General features: G+C 35.8%; 2 protein-coding genes across 4 annotated transcripts; both read left to right on the top strand.

The window, feature by feature from the left end:
- Positions 1–1570: 1570 nt before the first annotated feature.
- Positions 1571–8411, top strand: LOC137739756 (plastidic glucose transporter 4-like). 2 transcript variants are annotated; one of them, XM_068479453.1, is made up of 14 exons: positions 1571–1909; positions 2113–2389; positions 3591–3705; positions 3933–4000; positions 4351–4483; positions 4568–4667; positions 4761–4873; positions 5549–5642; positions 5813–5966; positions 6042–6188; positions 6302–6375; positions 6941–7029; positions 7129–7243; positions 7950–8411. In XM_068479453.1, the coding sequence occupies exons 2-14, from the start codon at positions 2119–2121 to the stop codon at positions 8130–8132; spliced, it is 1656 nt and encodes a 551-aa protein (XP_068335554.1). In that variant the 5' UTR covers positions 1571–1909; positions 2113–2118; the 3' UTR covers positions 8133–8411. The 2 variants fall into 2 exon arrangements, with proteins under 2 accessions (XP_068335554.1, XP_068335553.1); XM_068479452.1 differs by having other exon boundaries at positions 1571–1849.
- A 7926-nt stretch (positions 8412–16337) lies between these two features.
- LOC137740220 (uncharacterized) lies at positions 16338–19021 on the top strand. Of its 2 annotated transcripts, XM_068480058.1 has the most exons (5): positions 16338–16550; positions 18034–18094; positions 18175–18361; positions 18482–18539; positions 18572–19021. In XM_068480058.1, exons 1-4 carry the CDS (start codon positions 16431–16433, stop codon positions 18522–18524), a joined length of 411 nt encoding a protein of 136 aa, XP_068336159.1. In that variant the 5' UTR covers positions 16338–16430; the 3' UTR covers positions 18525–18539; positions 18572–19021. The 2 variants fall into 2 exon arrangements, with proteins under 2 accessions (XP_068336159.1, XP_068336158.1); XM_068480057.1 differs by having other exon boundaries at positions 18482–19021.
- Positions 19022–19534: the final 513 nt, after the last annotated feature.

Consider the following 19534-nt stretch of genomic DNA (forward strand, 5'->3'; position numbering starts at 1 on the left):
AAGAGTTAAAAACGTTTTTTTATGAAGTAAAAAACACTTCAGTTTCGACTAAAATTGTTTGTTGACAAAATTTAAAAAACAAAAATGCTTTGGATTGAAAGTAAAGCCGCTTGACATTGTCTTTGGTTGAAAAATGACTTTTCCAGTATTATTTCTGCTCTTCAATGGATTGATTTTGGTCTTCCGTGGCCTCTTTGTACACAATGATTCATTTGTTTGGACTGTATTTGGAAGATGACTTTCTACACCTCTCACATATATTGCGAAGGAAATGTTGATGCAGACAAGTTTGCTAATATAGGCTTATCTTCTCCAACTTTGGTACGGCATGATTCTCCTCTGTTGGTGGCTCAACTTTGTTTTCAGAGTATGTTGTCTTTCATGGTTTCTACTTCCCAATTAATGTACACCTTGCCATACAGATTTGTCTCACTTTCTTTTTTATCGTAATCATGTGATGTTGTTTGATATGTTTTGCAAATTCAGACCTTTAGGTTTTTGCTACAAAGGGGTTAGGTTCCATGGCAAACCTCTTTTCCTTGTATCTTTATTGTTTTTCGTTTATAGAAGGGTAATGTTTAAGAAAAACTAATGAAAATGACTTGAAAACTTTGAGTTTTAATGATAATGACAAAATAAAGGATAAAGTAAATAGTACCAGGATTGACTTTTTAGTATAAAAATGTGGTTTTTCGTTAAAGTGAACAGTACCATGGGCTTTTCGTTAAAACTCCCATGTTTATGTCCCCTTCTTTTTTTATGTATTTTTAAAATCATTTTTTTTTTTTGTATTATAAGGAGTTAGGTTTATGTGTTTATGTCATCCCTAACTAATGTAACTTCTTTTATTTTATCGATAAAATTTTCTTCCGTTGAACTTTATTTTAAGAGTTTTAAGTAATAATCATATAACCCACATAAACAATTACTTTTGTGCATCAGTGAATGCGTCTTGTGTGTACTTCCTAGTTGGGATGGAGACGAGAGAGAACAAGGCCACATAACGAATGCCACAAGCTACTCCTCTGGCTCCACGTACAATCCGCGATATCCCTACGCACTCAAATCTGATCCGAAATCCCGCCTCCTTATCATCCAAAAACAAATAAAAAAATCAAACTCCAATTAAAATTAAAAACCAAACTCATTTCTTCCACAAACTATTACTCAAAACAGAAATTTCCTAAATTAAATTGCTAAGACATGCGAAAAAAAAAAATGTATAAAATATCTCAGAAGTGTTATCTTGTATATGCTTATAATTTTTATATTTGATGTCAATATTTTAAAGAAGATAGTACAATAATATATTTATGTTGTCCCCTGAACTTTGCTATATAATTAACATTTCATAATAATATGATCTGAAATAATTACAAGGGGTGCAAAATACAATTATAATATAGTACAAATGATACATTTTTCTGTTGACTAAAGCGATCTAAAATTAAATTTTAATCGTTGAATAGGTCAAAATCAATTATCAACAATGTATTGATCAATATCAATTAAATACTGACAACAAATACAAACCACATACTAAAAAATATCAGTTCAGCAACTATGAACTGAAAAGAAATAGCTTGCCAAATTTGAGGGGAAAAGACAAAAAATAAATAAATAAATATCAGAAATGGGAAAGTAGTGTAACGGTGTTGAATTCTTCACCCGCTTTGTTGTTTTTGGTGGCAAACTGCTTAGTACGTAAATAGTGCCACCACCTTTTTACAATTCACCGTGTGCCGACTTCACGCTACTCTCTCACAAAGAACCCAGTTTCAAAGCAGAGCATCACAGATTCGTCGATCGCTTTCTGGGTTTTGCTCATCATACGCTCGATTTCAATCTGGTAATTATTACAGATCATTCAAATAATGGCATTGGTACAATTCATTTACCAGCAATATTGGTTAGTTTCTGATCGATTTCTTGAATTTTTTTTTTATGCTCTGTTCTACTTGTTCTTCAATGACTTTGCCGTACTTTTGATAATTTCTGCGCTGAAATAGGTTATTTGATATGGATTTTGAGTGTTTTGCTGTAAAATTTTAATGGGCATTGGTTATATTGACTTTTTGGCAATGGGGTAATTAATCACTCACGATTTACCAGGTAAAAATGCAAGCGTCAACCTATGGTTCAGTAAATGGGAAGTTGGGGTTTGACGTGCAAAACCAAAAAAGGGTATTGGGTTTTGGAGAATTGAGAAACCGAACAAGAACAGGGCGGAGGAATCTGTTTATTGCAGAGAGGAGAACTTGCTGTGGTGGATTGAGCCTCCCTTCCGCGGCACAGGTGACGGGAGCCAAGATTGCAGGTCTTACAATGGGGTCTGATGGAATTTCCGTGGCCACTTTGAAAGCCAGATCAGTCCAGGCTCAGGCTTCTGGTTTGTCAATCATGCTTATTCGTTCTCGCTTTTATGTGCATTGTTTTTGCTTTTGATCACCATTTTAGCGTATATGCTATCTTTTGAGACGAACTCCAACCCAAGGCGTAAAACTCACCCAACACAACCCCCAAACCCACCCCCCCCCCCCCCCCCCCCAACACAATCAACCCAAAAAAAACCATTAATTAAAACCTAAAACCTAAAAAAAAAGGTCAAATTTAGGATAGGATTTAGGTCAAGATTAGTGGTGGAGCTCCCACCCACATGAATGTGTCTCCCACTTGTCTGCCAATAAAATTGAGCTCAACGACCCTTTTGATTGATCAATGGCTCACATTCAAATGAGATGTTGGTTATCCAACAATCCACATTTAATTTAGTTAATATTTTTGTTTTATATTTATAAATTTATTGAATTCAAAGATTGAGATTGAATATGATCAAATCTAACAGTAAAAAAAGGATCTAATAGCCCATATTTAAATTCAAAGGTTAAAATAATTATAAAACATTATTTAACTCAAAATTCACTAAAAAAAACTCTATAATTACCTATATATTTGTTGAAACATCCACCCAAAACTCATTTTCTCCTACAATTCTTCCAATTTTTCTTTCTACCATCTTCCAAAACCATGTGTTTGCTCATGTGTCTTGTGTGTTATACATGTCTATCATGTGTTTCATATTTTTCTATAGTATTTCATGAGTTTCATGTGTTGGTTTAGTGATTTTTCAATGTTTATCGGAATTTAAATATTTTTTGGTTAAAATGTTCATAAAATTAATTTAGGATAGTCTACATAATTTTTTTTTTTTTAAATTAATTTTAAAAAAGATAGTCTAAATTCATTCTTTAATAATCTAGGGATAAAATTTTTGGCCACTTGGGTTAATATATTTACGTGAGATTGGTCTACTAAAGTTATATAAAAAAAACTGAGTTCTAAATCTGTAGTTCTATTGCTTATGCTCATTCCATGAAAAATTCATTTTCCACATCATAGAACTGTCTCTATGTAACTAATATTATTTAGTCAATCTGGATGCTTCTTTGATGATGTTTAATTAGGATTTTTAGCATTATCCCTGGAATGTATCAGTTTTCTAGGGGTCAATAACCGGATCCAATACCTAACTCGGCCATTATGCTTTGAAATTTGATTTATATTGTTCTTACCAGTATTATAAAATGCAGATGGGGACGTTGAGAATCTTATACCCTCCAAGCCTCAGGGGAAGTCTTCTGGAACAGTGTTGCCGTATGTTGGTGTTGCTTGTCTTGGTGCCATTTTGTTTGGTTATCATCTGGGGTACGGTTTAACTTGATTGCTAAAAGACATATTCCTTGATTTGTTCTGGACTTCTCTATTCTTACTGAGTCATTTAGGTTGTATCAAGTAAAGATATTGTTTTTCAGTCGGTCACAGGATCTGCAAGTCCTGAGAGGTCTTGTTATTTCTCTTTCTAGTTCCGCAAATCAGCATATAACTTGATAGTGTCTGAGGCTTAGTGTGGCATCTGTCTGTATTTTCTGCAGGGTGGTAAATGGTGCTCTTGAGTACCTATCAATTGATCTTGGTATTGCGGAAAATGCGGTATTGCAAGGCAAGTCCACTATTTGGTCGTTTAAATATGTGAATAACAGCTTGAATCAAGTAATGGTACCTTTTTGTTTCCTTGTTTGTCATCTAATCTTAGTGTGTCACGAAACAAATTTGCACCATCTTCATATTGCTTGAGGACTACATTTCCAAATTAAGAAAGGAATATGTTATCTAGTATTATCATCATTTTGTAAATGAATTGTTTTAGCTATGCTATAGACTCGGTGCATTAACTTAAGTGCAACATATATAATGTCGCCTCAACTACAGATTTCGGGATTGTTTTGCTTATGCTATTTTCTCTAATGATTGTTTAGTTCATTGTTACACCAATATACATCTCTTTTGCAGGGTGGGTGGTTAGCACACTTCTAGCAGGTGCCACAGTTGGATCATTAACTGGTGGATCATTGGCTGACAAGTTCGGCAGAACTAAGACTTTTCAACTAAATGCAATTCCGCTAGCAATTGGAGCATTTTTGTGGTCTGTCTACTGCCAACGAGTATAAGGCTGTGATCAGTGATATGAATATTAGAAATTAATAAATAGACTTCTTAAATATTTCAGTGCCACAGCCCAGAGTGTGCAAACGATGATAGTTGGCCGCTTACTTGCTGGCATTGGAATTGGCATCACATCTGCTATTGTTCCACTTTATATATCTGAGGTACTATTTTTGTTTATATATTCCCACCCTCAATCTGTTGGCATTTGGCATTGTAAATGTACCACTTACCAACCATATTTTCTAAATGTTCAGATCTCTCCAACTGAAATTCGTGGTACCCTTGGATCTATAAATCAGCTTTTTATATGTATTGGGATTCTTGTAGCAATGGTGGCTGGATTACCATTAGCAGCAAATCCCTTATGGTATTTCATCATTGCATCTTTTCTTTTCTTTTTAGCGGTTTTGTTTATGTGTGGGCACAGACATATGTGGATGTGTTGTTTGTGTGCGCACGCGTGCATGTTCACGCTAAAGCACATGTATTCGTAAACGTCGCTCATATCCGAATGAAATTTGACATTATCAAGAAAGGGAGGCAGTACAAATCTTAGGTGATAACTTGGCTAATTAGGCTCAGATTTGGATACTTATCCTCTGTTATTTGAGTCTGACATATAATTTTCTGGTAAAGAGCCCCTTTGCTGAAGCCAGAAACCAGTAGAGAAATAGGAAATTCTTCTTATTCAAATGGGCTAAAATAAAAGTCTAATGGGTTGGATTTTTTAAATTTGGTTGGCAACTCTGATCTTATGTTTCTGGGGCTAATATAACTTCCTCGCTAGATTGACACAATCTTAGTTGCTTTAATCCATTTTCAGAATCTTGTGATCTCATAAGGATATTCTCTTGGCAGAGGACGAATATCTTCAGTGTATACTAAATCATTGTGCCTTCAACTGGCAAAAAGTGAATATATAAAACCCTGTTTATGAACTTTGGTACTACTGTTCTTTGACGGGGAGCAGTAGTATAAGTCTTCTTGATCTTTAAATATCAGTTCTCCCTCTCTCTTTATACTCTGTTATTTATTTTATCAGGTGGAGAACGATGTTTGGTATTGCAGTAGTACCATCTGTTCTTTTGGCATTAGGAATGGTCGTTTCACCAGAAAGTCCAAGATGGCTTTTCCAGGTTTTCAACACAGTTTGATCAAACATCAGCACAGATTTTATAACTGCTTTTTCATTGCATTCTCTTTAGCTGTTAGTTTGATTTGATTTTCCTTTCATGATTATTGTCAATGAAAATGCTACGCTAATCTTTTTTTTTTTTTTTTTTTTTTTTTTTTTTTTTTTTTGCAGCAAGGAAAATTTTCTGAAGCTGAAAAAGCTATAAAAACGCTATTTGGAAAAGAAAGAGTTACCGAGGTCATGGATGACTTGAGATCAGCAACCCAAGGTTCTGTTGAACCTGAAGCGGGCTGGTTTGATTTGTTTAGTAGCCGCTATTGGAAAGGTTTGCCTAAATTTCACAGGAGTGATGCTTGAGATGTGATGCGTTCTTTTTCTCTGCTGACATGTCTTTATGCAGTTGTTCGTGTGGGCGTGTCACTTTTCTTCTTACAACAGATGGCTGGGATAAATGCTGCGGTCTATTATTCTACTTCTGTCTTCCGCAGTGCTGGCATTACATCTGACGTTGCAGCAAGTGCTCTGGTTGGAATAGCAAATGTCTTGGGTTTGGCTCTTACTATCTTTGTTCTTGAAGTTCGGAAAAAGAAATATATTTTTTGCCATGGTATGTTCTCTCTTTGTTTGACGGACAAAGAACCAAAAATTGTCTCATTTCAGGCACAGCTATTGCATCCTCATTGATGGACAAACAGGGCAGGAAAAGTCTTCTACTCGGAAGCTTCGGTGGGATGGTAGGGTTATTTCATTACCAGTCTCTCTCTTTGTTTGACGTAAATGAATGGTACATTGCGGGTTGGCTAGCCAGACCATTTTAGCAATTTGAGACTAGTGGCTGCAAGAAAGCTATGAACGTATCTGGGGCTTGTAGGGTTCTGTATTCGGATAAGTAGAAGGATTGCAATTAGAGCACATTGATTGCATCACTTTTAAATGATTATATGTATTTTGTCTGCAATCTGCACTAACCCAAGTGCACTACGTGTGTACCCTTCAGTTTCACGTTCATTGTCTGCATACATAGCAATGAGATCACACTGTTATGTCATGAGGCCTTGAAATTTTATTTACTTGGAAAATTCACGGGAAAATGGGACAAGTGATTTTTCCTCTATGTCCTGTTAAACTGAACTTAAGTGGCTTCATCAGTAGGTGGTGTTTGCAACAAAATGATTTTCATGGTCCAAATATATTCAGAAAACACTTTTACTATGCTGCTTTAACTGAATTATGATGAATGGTTTTACGTTCCTTGTTTCTCTCTTGTGTATACCGAGAACTCCTTTTTTATTTGTTAAGGCTGCTTCGATGTTGCTGCTTTCATTGTCCTTTACATGGAAGGCCCTGGATCCATATTCTGCCCCCCTTTCTGTCACTGGAACTTTTCTGTAAGTTAAAGGCTTCCACTAATAGATACATCTCCGTACTCTTTTCCCGTTTAAAATTTAATTTCCTATCTAACCATGGTTTTCATTTTGTATTACCAGCTATGTGTTGTCCTTTGCACTTGGCGCTGGCCCTGTGCCTGCTCTTCTTCTACCAGAGATTTTTGCTTCAAGAATCAGAGCAAAAGCAGTTTCTTTGTCATTGGGCATGCACTGGGTAAGTGGTTGTAGACACTGAAATTTCACTTAATACTATTTTATATACGTGTTCTTGTTTCATTGGATATAGGAATTTTCGTGTATACATTGGTGTTAGGAAATATGTTATTACGATAGACGTTCCAAACACCCGCGGGCAACCCTTGCAAAGCGGGGAGCCTTGTTGGCTTATGGTCGCCCTTTTTTTAGTGGTATTAAGAAAGTCTTGTTTGTTTGTTTGTTTATTTCAACACCTTATTGGCAATAGTTGATTCCCTATGGACTACGATTTTCAATTAATTACCTCATCATGCCTTTTATTTATAATTTAGATGGAGAAAGCAAGACAAATTATTGGATAATTATCCAAACCAAAAGAACTTGATTGCAAAGGGATACTGATTTCGCTTTTAAATGACTCTTATTGTCTAGACCTTCATTGGGAATGTATATATCTGTGCCTATCTGTGTGTAGATACTAGGTACATATCTGCATGTGTGTAAACGTTTACGTGTTTTCAGCGGAATGAAAATGAATGAAGAAACTGATATCATGCAACCGAAAAAAAAAAAAAAAAAAAAAAAAAAAAAAAGGGAAAAAGATGCATATCATGCTCACATTGATTATTTTGTTTGCGCAAGAATATGTTGGATGTGCTTTTTATTCTTCATAGATTCACCTCTCTTGTCCCATATATTAACTGAGTGTCTATATGTTTCATCAGATTTCAAACTTCGCCATAGGCCTCTATTTCTTGAGCTTTGTAACTAAGTTTGGAATCGGCAGAGTGTATTTTGGATTCGCTGGCGTCTGTCTTCTGGCTGTCGTGTACATAGCTGGGAATATCGTTGAAACAAAAGGGCGTTCACTGGAGGAAATAGAGCGTGCTCTTAGCGTTGTCACTTGATTATGATATGATTCAAACCGGACAAGAAAAAATCTCCAGCAGCTTCGGATTTTGGCCTAAACAAAGACACCATCGCCTCCTCATGCTATGCGGACTAGTTCATTCCCACCCCTCGAAGTCTTGTATTTAGAGACTGAACCTTGATTGTAACCAGATAAAATGTTGCGTCCATGGATTTCCATAGCTGTAATGCACTACCACCTCGGTGATGAGGGCTATGTGAAATTGTGAATAATATATGTTAGTTTCTACCAGGAATTTTGACACTCTTGTTCGTAATTGTCAAATTTTTAGATCCTTCTTAATTTTTGTCCTTCGATTTTCTTCAATTCATTCGATCTGACGGTCAAAAATTGAGTGAGTATGTGGGAAGTAAAAAAAAGTTTGTGGAGAGCCTTACCCCATACCTTTAAAACATGTAATAGAAATGCTTGTCTTGGTATCGGATGAGGAGAGGCCATATGGAATTTTTATTTTTTTACCAAAAATTGCTTCACTTCAAAGTTAAACAATAAAAAAGTGTTGGGTAAAAATAAAATATCTTGTTTATTTTAAAAGCAATGACCTCCAGTTTAAAAGCAACATGGTTTCATAACAAGAGTAGCAGAGGCTTCAACGAATATTTTCAATTCATGTAATACACCCATTAATTTTTTTAAATGACATTATGTAACCTTCTACGCACATTTTACCCATTCGTAAACGAAATGACCGCCATGATCTACCATTACAAAGCTAATCTAACACCACTGCTACCATCACCACCATCATAACCACACCACCACCATTGCCACTACCGCTGCCGCCATCATTTTTTTACCACCTCCACCGCCATCATTGCCGCCGCCACCACCACCACCATCATAACCACAACCGCCACCACCACAACCACAACTACAACTCCCAGTACCATTGTCATCGCCCTTACCACCATTGTTACCTTTACACCCCAACCACCACACCCCACTATTGACACCACCACCGTACACCCACCTTTGTCGATGCATCACCACTGCTGTCGCTGCCACCATCACCACCACTACCCTCACCACCGCTGTCATTGCCAAATTTGTGACCACTCTTGACTACCATGTCCATTTTTTCATTATATACAATTACATCACTTTTAAAAATATAGTTTACCAAACGTTCAACTGTTTTATTTTGCCGATGATTATTCTTAAAGTACAGCATAAATAACTTTAAAAAATAAAAACACAACAATCCCAAACTGACCCTTAGTATTGAATGACGAGGGATAAGTTTATTCTGTGATTCAATGTGTAAGTTATCATTAAATTTTTTTCATTCAAGATTCACTAAATCTAATAAGTTATTCAATCTAAGATAATCCTAGACGATAAAGGTGTAGATGTTCGTACAATGAAGACTACTTTGACAACATACTTTAAACTTAGAACGACCGGACCAAGTGACTATTCGGTTAAAGACACATAAGGTGGGTCTAGGGGGTGATTGATGGGCCAAAATACGAGCGTGTGTGTATTGGGTGAACTAGTTTTGTATGAGGATCATCAAGTGATCCGATCTTTTAGACCTGCAAATTTGTTATATTTTGATTGCTAATAACAATTTGAAAACATGTCACTTAATATTAGGGTCTAGTTGTATTATTATTCATTTGTAAGTGAGAGGTATGTTCGAATTTTACGAATGACAATCTTGATTTCAATTTATTTGCTTTGTTTAAATATATGGCTGTATAAAAAATTAATTAAAAAATCCAAACATAAATAAATAACAAAACAAAAAGGCATATTTGTCAGTTTGCCATTCGAACTTGTATAAAGCTGTCAATTTCTCCTTTGAACTTTAATTTTAGTCGATTACCCTCTTGAGCTTTTATAATTAGTCAATTTCTCCTTGAACTTTAATTTTAGCCGATTACCCCCTGATGTCAAGCCCCGATCCCAACATACGTCCACGACACGTGACTTCACCATTTACCCGTATATCTATCATGCCCCGCCTCTGAGACATGGACAAAACACCACTCATGGTCCAATTATGTAGTAATTTTTCATTTATTTTATGGCTGCATCTAACCTCCTCTTTAGACTACCTACGTACCCTAAATAAGGATCAAGCCATTTGTTGTTCACCATTTGTTAAACTCTGAACTTTTCGTAAAACACTTTCTAGCAGAAAACATAGAGTACCACACTACACATCAATCATAAACCAAACAAGAGTTGTCATCTTGTCATTCACACACACATGTGCTTTCCAACATCATTCCACAATCATATTAGTCAATAACACATACAATACACCAAAATCCAAGTCTAGAACAACACAGTTTGGCCAAAGCCTACATCTTTGAAGCTTTCTCAATTTAGATTGAATCCAACAAATCAACGAAGTCAATGATGTGATTTCGGAGCACTCAACGAAATCTAACAACATCAAGTTCCAGACCACTCAACGGAACCAAAATACCAATCGGGATTTCAGACCACTCAACGGAATCCAAACCAAGATACAATTCTAGACCACTTAACGAAATCGCAAAGTAGAAGGGATTTTGGACCTCTCAACGGAATCCAAGTGGATACGATTCTAGACCACTCAACGGAATCGCGGAGTACAATGGATATTGGACCACTCAATGAAATCCAAAGCAAGATATGATTCCGGACCACTCAACGAAATTGCAGAGCACGAGGGATTCCGGACCACTCAACAAAATCCAGACAGAGCGGGGAACCGGGCCACTCAACGAAACCCCAGCAAAACCCAATTCCGGACCACTCAACGGAACTGAGCGGAAGTCCAAGAAACATATCGACGACTCAAAGAAACCAGACATGAATCAAGTTACTCAATTTAGAACGACTCAACAATACAAGAAATGAAACAATGGAATGAGATATGTAACAAGCTTCGAAGCAACAAACCCCATGACAAAGGGTTAAAGGTTCACTACTAGCCCTCACATTTCATCAAACAATTCAATAAGCACTTCAAATCACATTTCACAAACACCTTCATTACACAAGTCAAATCACATTTAATGAACATAGATAGATGGCTAAATATCACATTTAAATAGAAATCACATTTATAAAATCAAGTAATATCCACAAGGATACTAAATACGAAATCAAGGTAATAACCACATCACATATATTATAGGCACTCACTAACCAATGTAGGCCCACTAGACTTCACTTAGTCTCCAGTAGTACTAATTTTAGTATTTAAGAAAGATTCGAAACATGTTGACCAAAAGTCAACTCTTGGTCAACGATGGGGTCCACAACCCTACATAATTCGATCCGGAACATCCACCCATGGATTTCCAATCCATCAATTTCTAATGTCCTCAAATATTACGTGCTATAACACATTAAAGTTTGGTGATGATCGAACGGTCAGATCGTTGATGGTTATAATGATCAAGAGGCAGACCCTAACAAAACTATGTTTGAATGATGGGATTTCGTCCATAGGATGTCACATATGAAATTGAGGTATCAAATTTAGCCTAAAAGGGTCAAGTGGGTCCTCGGGCCAGCAGCTCCGCAAGCGACGGCTGGCCGTCCCAACTCGCCGAAAAGTTCACCTAACTCCAAAAATTCTCAAATTATACCAAAATAAGGATCGTGAAGAAAGGAATAAGTTTGATACCTGGGTGGAGGTCCAATTCGGCCTGAAAAACACCTAAAATCTCCTCAATTCACTGGAAACCCTTGAAATGGATACACTTCAATTCGTACTCTCTGGTGCTCCGCGTGCCCCCAAACTTGTTTGGGGATTGTTCCTGGGCTCAAGAGGAGTATTTTGGTGGTGATGATTGAAGGAATCACCTTCAGTAATGGTGGATTGCCGGCGACGAACCATCGCACCCCTCCAGTGCAATTCATCATGCAACCGAGGCCCATCTCTTCGATTTTTGGTTGAATATGGAAGAGGGGTTGACGTTGAGTTGTTTCCAGGTAGTGGATGGCTGTGAATCGCAGGAAAAACTACCTAAAAAGGCGTCAGAATAAGAGTAGGAGTTGTGTCGGGTCGCAGAAGGAAACTGAGTCAAGGGGATCCCACTGGTTCTCCTCATTCTCTCTTCCCTCATTTCCTTTCCTGATTGGCCATTCTCTCCCTCATTTCCCTCATTTCTCTCCTCATTTATCCATCCTAGCCACATACATGGCACCAAATTAGTGCTCCAGCAAATCTAGAGCCTTCCAGATAATGGTTAAATGACCATTTCACCCCTGTCTTTACTCGTTGATATCTGATTCGTTATAGCTCCGTTTATCGAACTGTTTTCGCCTACGCACTCGTGAGGTTGAACTTTATCCAAATATGTAAATAAAAGTGACAAAACATATAGGAATTAAATATGTCCTCGAAAAGTCCATTTAATTCATTAAAGGCGTTTTTGTCCTTTTACTTATTAAAAAAAAAAAAAATTATACGCCATAATTATAAACGCGTAGAATCAAAGAATATGAAATATGTAATTTTAAATAGTGAAATCCGAAGACGCTATTTCACACCTGAACTTTTATAAATAGCCAATTCTTCCCTTGACGTTAGATTTAAAAAAATTCCATCCAATTTTTCATCCATTTTGATCGCGCTTACAACGCATGACAACTATATGGGGTAAAAAGAATGAAAAATTGGATGGATGAAAATTGGGTGAAAATTTTAAAATCTAACGCTAGGGGGGAATTGGTTATTTATAAAATTTTATGGGAAATTGACCTCTGTACAAGTTCAAGGGCAAACCAACAAATACCTCAAAATAAAATCTATGAATAGTCTTTTAGTATTATGGTCTAGTAGTATTCCTGTTCACTTGTAAGTTAGAGGTCTTAGATTCGATTTTCGCCAAAGACGAATTTGAACCATATTATTGTTAGCTCATTGTGAGGCTTAAAGAAATGAAAATTTATCAAATATAACCAAAAATTAACCCTTAATTTCAAAAATGTCAGTTTTTATAAAAACTTTCAAATATATCTAAAATTCCACTTAAATAGACATAAATACCCTCAGTTTATATGACTAACTAATTGTTAACTAAAAAACTTCTTGTGCTATAATCAAGTGTTGCTCTCAATAATATTTTCTTCTTTTTTGTTCGTTTCTTTTCCAAATGAAGAACAAAGGTTTCTCTCAATCTTTCTTCATAATTCCAAGCTGCCCTTGAAGTACGATATTACATACTAGCTTTTTACTTAAGAAAAGCATAAATGTTGAGCAAGACAAAAATTAAGGAAATTAACCAACAGAATTCTCATGCTAATTAATTAGGTTTTACCACAAAAAGAGGATTAAGAACATTGTAAAGAGTAAACAGATTAAGCACAAATTAAAATATTGCTGCAAGAATGCCAGCAACTAGAGCTCTCACTAAAGCTTTTTTTTATTATTATTTATTAAAAAATAAAGTTGAGAGAAACATTTGCTTCGTTTAAAAAAGAAAGGAAAAAACAAGAAAACAAATATTAGTGAGAGAAACTCTTGATTATTGCACAAGAAGTTTTTTTACTTGGTGTAGAATCTGTAGATGATATAGGCCTGGCAATTTCTGACACGACCCGATAACCCGACACGACACGACACGACACGAAATTAACAGGTGTTTGGGTCGACACGATAACGAATCGGGTCTTATCGGGTAACCCGATAAGCACCTGTTAAGATAACGGGTTGGGTCGGGTATACACGTGGGTAAACACGATACACGATAAGCAGAATATTATTTTTATATTTTTATAACCCTAAAAAAATACTGTAATAATTATATACATTAATTTTACAATTTTATACCCCTAAAAATTATAATAAATATATATATATATATATTAAATTAATTATAAAATTTATAATAATTATAATAATTATATATACTATAATAATTATACTCCCAAAATATTAAGTCTATCTATACTAATTATATATATATATTAAATTTTATAAAAACTATAATAATTATTAATTAATAATTTAATATGCATCATCATGCATTGCATATTTGCATGATTTTGCATCCATTGAAATTTGATGCGTCAGGACTCAGATGTGATTTGTTTCCATTCTCAAATTTCAATAATCAATTTCTTGCCATTGCCATTTGCCAACTTGCCGCCCTTTTTGAAAAAAAAAATGGAGGGAAAATGAAAATGTTAAGAAAAGTTGAAAATAAAACAAAAAAGTGAGGGAATTAGGGAAAGATATTGGAGGGAAAAGTGAAAATGATAAGAAAAAGTTGAAAAGGAAACAAAAAAGAGAGGGAAAAATGAAAATTAATAGAAGTGGTGAGAAATTTTTTTTTTTTTTAAGTTATTAACTTTTAATCACACACATGACTGTCATGACATATCTCACTATTTTTATAATGACACACGTGACACGTGATGTATGTACTATTCCGTGTACCAGTCAATTATAATTTATACGTACAAAATAAATAGATTTAAATCTACTTAATAAATATATATATATATATACACACACACACACACGGAACTTGATTGATGGCATACGAATTCTCCAAAACTAATTTCAACGATCCCAACCGTCAAACTTGTTTGTATATGCTTTGAGATCACATCAACAAAAAATCATAAAAAATAAACATTCAGAGATCAAGTAACGGGACAAAGCTTTTCAACGGTTATAAACGAAAAATCACGATTTAACGGTTATTTTAACTCCGATTTTGATGATTTTTTATAACTACACTCCTTGATCCTATATGAATACAATGAATGAATTCGATCTTCAATTTAAAATATTTACACAAGTGGATACCACAAAATCTTATGTTATACTTAATAAAAGTATAAATAAACTCTAAGTATTAGTCAATCTATCGTTTTACGAATTCTCCAAAACTAATTTCAACGATCCAAACCGTCAAAATTGTTTGTATATGCTTGGAGATCACATCAACAAAAAATCACAAAAAAAAAAACATTCAAAGATCAAGTAACGGGACAAAGCTTTTCAACGGTTATAAACGAAAAATCACGATTTAACGGTTATTTTAACTCCGATTTTGATGATTTTTTTATAACTACACTCCTTGACCCTATATGAATACAATGAATGAATTCGATCTTCAATTTAAAATATTTACACAAGTGGATACCACAAAATCTTATATTATACTTAATAAAAGTATAAATAAACTCTAAGTGTTAGTCAATCTATCGTTTTACGAATTCTCCAAAATTAATTTCAACGATCCAAACCGTCAAAATTGTTTGTATATGCTTGGAGATCACATTAGCAAAAAATCACAAAAAAAAAACATCCAGAGATCAAGTAACGGGACAAAGCTTTTCAACGGTTATAAACGAAAAATCATAATTTAACGGTTATTTTAACTCCGATTTTGATGATTTTTTATAACTACACTCCTTGACCCTATATGAATACAATGAATGAATTCGATCTTCAATTTAAAATATTTACACAAGTGGATACCACAAAATCTTATGTTATACTTAATGAAAGTATAAATAAACTCTAAGTGTTAGTCAATCTATCGTTTTACGAATTCTCCAAAACTAATTTCAACGATCCAAACCGTCAAAATTGTTTGTATATGCTTGGAGATCACATCAGCAAAAAATCACAAAAAAAACAAACATTCAGAGATCAAGTAACGGGACAATCTTAAAAACAAAAACTCTTTATCCTTGCACATTAATATTTGTAATAGATTAGTAGTGTATGTATTATTTTTTTTATTAGGCTTTCATTTTCGAGTGTAGATATAGTACTTGAACGAGAAATGTTTTAATGTTTTCAAGTAATATTTATGTCGCAATGTGTGGTATGTGCAAATTTTAAAAAAATATTTTTTTTTTAACGGGTCATAACGGGTCATAACGGGTCAGGTCACTTTACCCGTTGGGTAAAGTGACACGACCTGTTAAGGACCCGTTAAGATAACGGGTGTGACACGACACGACCCGTTAAGATAACAGATGTTACACGAAAACGACACGAACACGACAGACACGACCCATTTGCCAGGCCTAATGATATCATCTGTCAAAAAAAAAAAAATTAATTATTCATATAAACTGAAGCTATTTATGTCCATGTAAGTGGAATATAGATGTATATGAAAATTTTTATAAAAACTAACATTTTTATAATTACAGACTAATTTTGGGCAACATAAATACCCAAAAAGGACTCTAACGGGTGGTTCAAGTACTCCGATTACCCGGAAAATGTAATAAGCATCCGCGTATTACAGGAAGGGCGTACGAAACCCAAAGAAAATAAGGAAGCGGAAGAAAAGCGGGGATGGGAAAGGAAGGAGACAAGGAAGACGAGAGAAAGGAAGCAGCAATCGCATCCACGCCGTGTCTGCAGCCCAATTACAAGCCCAAATCCCTCACCCAAACCCAGCTATCCAAGTTCCAGGTACTCTCGCCACCACCGCCACCACCGCCACTTTGGTCTCTGTTTTGTTTGTGCATTTTTTGTTCTATTATTTGAAGCTCTGATCGAACAATCAGTTTAATTGGGTCCCTGTAGCTGCTGCTAGTTCTATCATCATTTCACCATTTTAGTTTGTTTTGATTGTTAGGCTGCCTCTGAGCTTTCATTAGGTTGGGTAATTGTTGATTTAACCGCTCCTTAATATGTTATAATCTTCATTAAAAGATGATTTTTTGCTCACCACTCTTTGGTGGTGGTGGTATACTCACCACCCATTGATTGCCATCGATGAGTTTGAATCTCAATATTTTTGTAGTAGAATGATTAAATCAGACACGCCTCACGGAAATCAGTGGGTGCTGACCACCTCTGAACTAGGAAAGATTCTTGGGTGCTGGCAGCTGTGCCAAGTCACCATTTGCTCACCCAAGACCGACACAAGGGATAAACCCTCCCTTCATTCGGGTCCCCTGTGTCTATCTTGGGTGGGAAGACGGCCACTTTGGTCTCTGTTTTGTTTGTGCATTGTTTGTTCTGTTGTTTGAAGCTCTGATCGAACAATCAGTTTAATTGGGTCCTTGAGACTGCTGCTAGTTCTACCATCTTTTCACCGTTTTAGTTTGTTTTGATTGTTAGGCTGCCTCTGAGCTTTCATTGGGTCGGGTAATTGTTGATTTAACCGCTCCTGAATATGTTATAATCTTCATTAAAAGATGAATTTTTGTTCACCACTCTTTAGTGGTGGTGGTATACTCACCACCCATTGATTGCCGTCAATGAGTTTGAATCTCAATATTTGTGTTGTAGAATGATTAAATCAGACACGTCTAACGGAAATCAGTGGGTGCTGACCACCTCTGAACTAGGAAGGATTCTTGGGTGCTGGCAGCTGTGCCTAGTCACCATTCGCTCACCCAAGACCGACACAAGGGGTAAAGCCTCCCTTCATTTGGGTCCCTCGTGTCTGTCTTGGGTGGGAAGACGGGTGAGGGGGCACAAGCCTTAACTAGGAGAGATTTTTCGGTGTGCCAGGAACATTACCATGTGGTCCTACCATTCCACTCAAATTATTTCACATGTATTTGTTTTAACTTAACTACCCTAGAACTCAATAGTACAAAATGTGGCAGAGTGTTCGTGGTACAAGTAAAATTATCTCCTGAATTAGCGCGCACAATTAGACAGGACCCATTTACAACCTCACAAGTTAGGAAACTGCAAGTATTTATGTATCTGCTAAAAGTTCATGATACTTTCTGGTCTCTGGTTTCCTATCTTGTCACCTGAGGTTTTGGACTGCTTATTAAAAGATCCTCAGCCTTTGGGGTAGTAACAATAGACGCTGGAGGGAACTTACGATGCTGAAGGGGCATTAATTACTTTCTCCACTTATCCGGTATTCTTTCGTTTATCTTTGTTTAGCACTTGAATTGCTTCTACATACTTAAACTCATGAACATTATAGGAGCTGCACCAGAGGAGGTTACAGATCAAATCAAAATCAAAGATGGGAAAGAAACCAAAAGGTTCCTTGGTTTCCTCAGTCATGTTTGTTATCTCTCCTGTACAAGTTTATTTTTTGTGTCTAATTTTAGAGGAATTACAGATAGTAGAGGAAAATCTCACAGCATAGACCTGACTGCTAGAGATACTGCAAACCAAGATTCAGTCATAACACTTGAAACTTCAACCGTCTGTGACTCTGAGAACCACAAGAATGAAACCAGTTCTGTTGTACAGCATGAGGATATAGCAGTCCGGGCTCAAAAGAAGAGGCACAAGTTACATTGGGGGTATGATATGCATGCTTAGTAATATCCATATATATAACAAAAGTAGTAATAAATGTTATCATTCACCAAAGATATTATTTCGTATATTGGAATTTTTATCTAATGCTACTGTGTTGCTAGGCTTGACACAAAGGAAAGGTGGGAAAGGAAAGCAAACATGTAGAGGATCCGTGGCAACATTTCGCAAATGCCTCTCGAATCTTTCTATTAATTTCGAAGATGTGCCCGAAGGTGCTTGACTTGGGTGATCATGTTACACTTTCAAAGAGCATCCACCTTACAAATGTTATCATGGTAGTTATTATTTTGATGTCCATTTCTTAGAATTATCCAAGTACCTCTTGTAAATTGTAAAGTAGCAAACATGAAATGGTAAGCTAATATTTTTTCAAATTTGGAGAAGAATTTGATGTTGTAATTTTCTTCGACGACACCATGCTGGTACCGTACAATCATGTTATGCTGCTGCTCTTCTTCACCCTCCATCCCCATCTGCAATCGAAAAGTAGAACTGATCTTAAGGTGGGAAACTCTATGCCACTTGAATAACTGGGAGTTGGGCATTGGTTTCACACTATGAAAGGTGTGAAAAATGTCTCAAGCATTTTTGCTAGATTTTTAATGTCAAAACAATCTGTTCTTTGGCCACTAGTCTTGAGAGATTGTGTTATATCTTTTGCGGATTAACATTAATTTTATGGATATAAGTGTTATGTTCTGCAGTAAAGCTTATACGGTGTCAATTATGTTGTATCGTGTTGGTATGGATAAAGCTTATTTGGTGTCATTTATTTTGTGTCATGACCAAATTCTGTTCTTATGGAATTCGGGTTGATTTTGTGTGCATTCGTTTTTGCTTGGTAGTGGGCTCTATCTAACACCAAAACGCCCAAATGGGAAATGTTTCTCTGCAACTTTTGGCTATGGTCACTCTCTATCTAGGCTCTCTCCCTTCAACTCGTCTCTGTATTTTTTTTGTTTCAGTTTCCTGATGCAAGTTTTTATTTGGTGGTCTTGTACTGCAATTTTTTGGGATTACAGATGGAATTTTGATTCTCGCGATGCTAAATTTTGGTTTGTATTCTGATTAGAATTGGTTGTGGGTTGTTGGAATTTTAATTAAATTGAAAATACTGTTGAAGTGCACTGAAAACACTTTGACGTTGGTATTTC

This window comes from Pyrus communis, chromosome 7 (genome assembly GCF_963583255.1).
Source record: "Pyrus communis chromosome 7, drPyrComm1.1, whole genome shotgun sequence".
NCBI classification, from domain to species: domain Eukaryota; kingdom Viridiplantae; phylum Streptophyta; class Magnoliopsida; order Rosales; family Rosaceae; genus Pyrus; species Pyrus communis.